The 6,664-nt window shown below is 35.8% G+C and overlaps 1 protein-coding gene across 1 annotated transcript; it reads right to left on the minus strand.

Moving 5' to 3' along the window:
• Positions 1 to 1,158: 1,158 nt before the first annotated feature.
• Positions 1,159 to 5,966, minus strand: LOC110706838. Its single transcript, XM_021884807.1, has 2 exons — positions 5,188 to 5,966; positions 1,159 to 2,037 (listed from the first exon to the last, which is right to left on the minus strand). The coding sequence occupies exons 1-2, from the start codon at positions 5,458 to 5,460 to the stop codon at positions 1,846 to 1,848; spliced, it is 465 nt and encodes a 154-aa protein (XP_021740499.1). The 5' UTR covers positions 5,461 to 5,966; the 3' UTR covers positions 1,159 to 1,845.
• Between the last annotated feature and the right edge of the window lie 698 nt (positions 5,967 to 6,664).

Raw genomic sequence — 6,664 nt, forward strand, 5'->3', positions numbered from 1 at the left:
GTCTCATAGCTTGTTGAGTGATCCTGAGGTCGAGAGTTCGAGCCTCTCTCACCCCATTTGTTTAAAAATCATAATCTTTAATAAATAACTAACACAAAATCAACAAATTTTAGTCAACATCTCTTTAACGACAAAAATAACATTCAATTAGCACTCTGCACCTAGCAAATTAACCGTCGATCCATATATTGCAACTTTGCAAGATAGATGCCTCACAAATAAATACAAAGTATTTTATTAATCTATATTTACCTATCAAATGATTCTGTTTTAGCCTTTTTGTATAGTTGTAATTTGAACTCGGTTTTCGTAATTTTACTGAATGGGAGTTTATGTGATCCGGCTGATCCCCTGTCTCTAAAGACGGTACTGATCAGCTCAAGGCACATCATGGCCTCACATGGCACCATACGACACGAGCATGGGGTTGGCATGACAAGGCACACTATTGTGCATGTCAGCACATCACGACATGACGAAGGATGTTAAACAAAAAAAAAATTACAATCATCTTATGTGTGCAAGTACGACACGACACGATAGATCATGATCTTAAGTTGAGCATGAGCCTCACTTTAGTGAATAGGCTCGTCCGTGGGTCGGGCTTGCCAGATCCAAGGCACGTTAGTAATTTTAACTTCAAACCTCAACTATAAGTGTTTCTACAACTCTATGTTATTTAGTAAAATTGTCATAACATCATAACTAATCATTCACAATTAATAAAAAATCTATGCAAAGAGTAATTGAATTTTCGAACAAATTAAATGTAGGTCAACAAAGAAAATAGTCGTGTTAGAATTTAGGGCTGAGGTGTCAGAATCAAGATTGATCAAGTATATATATTTTGGATGACAAAGGAAGATGGGGCTAAATAAAATACAATCAATATGAAAGTGACTATTTAATAGATAAACCTTGATATAAAAAGTTAGGTCACATATTAAATCAAAGTATGCAGTCTAGTAAGACAAACAAACAATCAAACATGAAATTTATTGCCAATTGGTTAACATACTTTGTCAGTGAATTATATTCGTGTATAATTGTATGAATATAGTCCCCACCTTGTTATGAAATTATGTTTGGTCACATATATCAACATTTGACATACATGCAACGAAAACTATTGTATAACATGCTTCGCTTTAAAGAGTGAAACCTATGAATGATACGTAGTAATAATACATGTAGTTAATTCATCAAGTCTGTAGTTATAATTTGGAAAATCTGCAAAAAATAATTAGAATTATTGGCGATATATGCATAATATATTCATACAGTATATATTGTGTCCACGATATCACCTATATAGCTCAAGTTGGAGAAAATTATGTCCTAAAAATGACTCCTAATTAATTAAAGGAAAATGTAGATGCAGTCCTTGAACATCAATACTCCGGCAAGAAAGAGTGTTCAGATAATAAAGATTTACAACTGTGATTTTCGAAATGATGTAATCACAGTAGAAATGAAAAAAAAAAAAATAAAAAAAAAATAAAATAAAATTGTTTAGATCATGTTGGTTCTCTAATTTCTGACCATGTCAAAAAACTTGGTTTGAATCAGCCTGTGCTCAACATATCAATTACACATTCCAATTTTTTTACAAGCGGGGATTTCAATTTGATCCGCAACTTCATCCATCCCTAGAAACTTAAAGCAGTAAGCCTTGCTCGCCTCAGTCTCTCAAAGTGAAAGGGCGAGTCTACCCAAAGGAGCGAGATGCTCTATTTACAAGTAGTAAACAACTCAAATGGAGAAGAAAATCTCCATTGTACGAGCTAAAAATTGTCCATATTTAAAAGAAATTTGCAACAATATGTGCTATTGTGCCATCTATCTTTAGACTGATTCTCGTACAATAGCTTGCAGGGTACTTCTGGCATTTTGAGGGCCTTTTAGAGGTAATTTAAACTTACAGGGTGGCCAATGGATGCGGTCAGGAGGGCACGGAAGAGGAACCGGATGAGCAATGAAGGTTGGAATATTATCTCCAGGCATCAATACCGGATGCTCTTGAGAGTAAACTGTCATCTGAAGATGAAAACATAGACACATTAAAATGACAATTTAGACATTGCACTGTTAAAAATGTCTACTCTATTTCTGTCTGTCATACAAGCAAACGACTGATGGCAACATAGGAACCACAAAAACCACCAAAAATTAAATAAGATAAGATCAACAAACAGCTTATTAGAGCAGCCGGTATCATTCTTTATAAGAGGATAAAAAATATACACGTATATGTAAAAGTTTGTGATCTAACCTAACAATATATACCAAGCTAAGCTTGGCGTTGTGGAAAGGAGAGCACCTTCTAACCTCAAGGTTGGGGCTTCAATCCCCACTAGGAGGACTTTGGAGGAGGATCCCCTTACCCTATCCCGCACTACCAAAGTGGAGGAGGGATCCCCTTACCCTATCCCGCACTCCCAAAGTGCCTAGCCAGCGGGCCCAGGTTGACCCGTGAAGGGTTCTAGCTCGGTAGAGCCCTTTTTATACTTTTTAAAAAATATAACAATGTATACGAGCACCAACTCCCAACTGGTTGCTTTACCCTAAATTCCGTACATAGTATAAAAGCTCAGGGGTTTTACAAAAATTTTATACTTGTCCGTGTATGAATGTATCGATTGTATTTCAATATTTATACATTATGATAACCCAAGTCAGTAAAAGCAAAGTCATCTAATCTTACGAATTGTGACATCCTAATTCCCAAGGAGTTAACTGAAAATTGCAACTTGCAATAGACTTGAAGAACATAATCTTTTATGACCATGTTTTAAGTGCAAGCGTCATTACTTATAGGAAGTATAGGACCCTAATAGATGAAATAGGCACACACAAAAATGCACAATGCTTAACAAACTTTGTAATTACATGTTTCTCATGCTAATGGGAAGTATTGGAGTTGTTAAACACGCAACGCAATCAATGTCTCTATAAAGAGTTGAATGTGGATTTGAAACAAATGAAGCAAGGGAAATCAGAGTCAGGATAGAAAAATAATGAAGTAGAAGCCAATTGATCCTTCCAAGACACATCTATTAGAATTACATGCAAATTACAACCACCACCCCCCCCCCCCCCGAAAGTTGCTAAACCATTGTTACTTGCTTAAGAGAACGTCTACTTAACATCATATTGAAAATTACTCAATACAAAACCGTCGAATGTCAAAAACCCTTGGAGGTAAAGATGGAGGAATGCTAAAAATATCTCTGCTAATCCATGCTGAATTTTAAAACATTAGAATGCCCGACCTACTACGACTATTTATCTTCATTACATAACACTAAAAGGCAGTGCTTGTTAGCTTTCTGAACAAGATTGAAGATGACAAAACATTGAAATCTTGATGACAAATTTATTAGCTAGACAGCGAGTGAGACAGCATAGACAAGAATGAAAACAATGATTTGCTCTTCTGAATGGGCTAAGATAAACAATAAATTAATAGCTTAAAAGAAGACAACAAAGCTTGTCCATGAAGAAAGGGAATTAGCTGTAAAAACTATGAAGACATTAGTCATGTACTCATGTGGGACATTATATTATATGCATCTGGGTATTCACGGGCCATCAAAAATCTGCAATATTAGGAGATTTCTGTCTTGACTGGTAAGCATTAGCATCATGGCCCTCGGGCTGCTTGCAACACAAACATCTAGCAGACAAGAGGTTGGTTGAGCCATTGTTTTTTAATCAGGCACTCAAAAAAATGCAAAAGACAAACTCAATTCTGCACATGTGGGGATTTTGACAATATTACATTGCAACATTTGCAAGGGACTAAGATCCACAAATGCAAGTTCCATGCAACATTGCAACTATTGCTTTCGTGTGTATCGGCAGACTCAAGACCAATAGAAGCTACATACAAGTGCGTAACAGTAATTGGATTTTTTTATTCGTCACCCCCAAAAGTCCCAAATACACCCTGATTTTCCCGGTGTTTCCAAAACACTCTAAAAAGCCCACTTAAAATGACCACAATGCCCCCATGCATCTATTGTCTCTTAACCAATTGACGCATATGGGTTGCATACTTGGATAAGAGGTTTATAGAGTCTTGCCATAATCAATGTACTCCAATACACACAACTAGCTTCGAGAATTTAACCTCAAATAAAACAAAAATTTGTTTCAAAGGGCTTGCAGGTGTTTCAAAGGGCTTGCAGCTTTGTAGTAGCTAGAGGTTTACTTTAGACTATAGGCCAAAATAAAATTATTGAAGAGTGTCCAATTTAGTATGTGATGGGGATGGACCATGTAAAGTTACGTCCACAGAAAATTGAATTATCGTTTTCTTCTTTCCATCTGTTTCTTTCCCATATCTTTAGAAAATAATCATTACCCTAAATGAAATTAGTACCACCATTTCATCCACATGACTGTGCAGATGAAAAGGGTTTTTGCATGATTATAAAAATGGAAAATCTCAGGAAAGAGTTCAAATCAGAAGGACCAAAATCACATGGGAAGCTAAGACATCCTAAGAATGCCATTATTATATAGTACCAATAAGTTCAATTCACAGCTACCATAAATTTCAGTAGGTTTAGTTCACAACTACAATAAAGTTTCAACAAGTGCAAATAAGTTCAGATAAATCAAAATTAATCGAAAATAGTATCGAACACGGCCTAAATTACTAAAACAGGATAAATCTTATTCCGTACTAGCAAATTCAGATATACTGGAGACAAAATATCTAAGTTTCCTCAAATGTGACAGATCCATGTAATGCTATGAATTGAATTCTTCTCAATAAATTACCTAATTTAAAGAGCTTTCGGGAGCATAAAAAGATTAAAGCGAAGTACGGAGTATATAATAATACTACCGAGTGATAAAAAATGGTCACTTTCACATTAATCCAGGAAGGCTGTTACCCTGCTGATAAAGTTAGCAGAATTACTCAAACAGTAGAAACCAATTACATGATAACCAAAAAGAAAATGCAAAAAAATTCCACAATTTAAGGGCAACTCACCAAATTAAAGAAAGAAACTTTTACACCAAACAAAAGCAAAAATTTTCCAGAATCACATTCCTCAGATTTTACATAAAGGGTACACAATTTGAGTAAAAAAAAACACTTCTCATTCCTCAGATTTTCTGCAGTAATTTCATCAAACAGTTAACAGGCATAGTAAAAAAAGGTGAAAAACAAACCTTGGGAGAAGAGTAACCAAGCTTTGAATGAAAACCCAGTTGGGATTCAATGTCACGGCGGCTAGGCAGCGGAGGTTCCGGCGGATTTGGGCGGAGAAACCTCTCAAAAATGGCCATAACAAGAAACATTGAAATAAGAACAGCAGTAGCAACAAAACCAAATGAAACTGCATTTACAGAACTGTCAAAATGACTCCAATGTACGTCTGATCTCTCCAAATTCATTGTTGGAGACCCACTTGGTTGCCATCCCCAATTTTCACCTTCACCCATTTTCAAATTTTTTAACTTTTTTTTATATATTTATAATATTAATCCACCAAAAATGAAGATTAAATTTTGCAGCTTTCTTATTTTTTTTCAAGCTTCTTTCTTGCAGGAAATAAAAATTTAAAGAGAAAGAGGAAAATAATTTTAGTTTTGTAGTGGGATTTTGAGAAGAGAGGCTTTGGAATTTGGATAATAGTGTAATGTTGAAAGATTCAGATGTTTTTGTTTTGTTTTATGTAGTGTAGTGAGGAGTGTGGACTGAGTAGTGAAGAGGTGAGGAGAGAGAAAAGTGTGTGTAAACTAAAGTTGGGATGTCTGGGAATGAGAACAAAGATGTGAAATTTTAATATGGTCTTCATTTGGTCTTTAAACAACTACAGTACTAAAGACTGTCTCCAATTGTGAAACTCAATTTTGAATATTAAAATATAAAATGAGTTGTTTTTCATATCCAATACTCAACCCACTTCTCAATTTTACAACTTATGTAATATGAATTATATAATTTCTCAATGGTGAGACTTTTTTATATATACTAATGTCATTTTCCAATATGGCCCACTACATCCAATTAAATAAACAATTTTAAGTTGTTACAAAAACATTAAAAGTTTAATCAATATGAAATTGATAAGTGAAACGCTAAACATCGCCCGCAATTTACCATATAAAGCCCACAAATATGATTTGGTGTGACCATTATGCCCATTTTCTAAAATTGAAATAATCTCGGTTTAAAAAATGTGGAGCCGTACTGGCTCGCCGGGGGAGACCGGAGGGCAGGCCGGAGATGCGGGGGACGCCGGAGGTACGTCGTCGTCGACGGAAAACGAGGTAAGTCACCGTTAAAATTCACGGTTTACCGTCGGAGTGGCTCCGGCGCCTAGGATGGACGCCCAAACCGTAGCCTGGAGGTCCAAGCCAGACGCCAGAACACCAGAGTGGCGTCCAGCCCAGACGCCCAGATAAGAACCACCAAGTGAATTTTGTGGGCTTTATGTAGTAATTTGTGGGCGATGTTTAACAAATCCCATTGATAAGGGCCCACTTTTTTTTGTCAATTGAGACTCAAAGTTGAGTAGCTAAAGTTAGCAACTTTATTTTGGAGAGTAAATACAAAACCAAGGTACTAATGTTTGATAAAAGTTGCAATTAAGGTACTCAAGTTTCAAAAGTAGTAGTTAGAGTACTCAAACCCAAAAATAAC

Source organism: Chenopodium quinoa, unplaced genomic scaffold, assembly GCF_001683475.1.
Source record: "Chenopodium quinoa cultivar QQ74 unplaced genomic scaffold, ASM168347v1, whole genome shotgun sequence".
NCBI classification, from domain to species: Eukaryota; Viridiplantae; Streptophyta; class Magnoliopsida; order Caryophyllales; family Amaranthaceae; genus Chenopodium; species Chenopodium quinoa.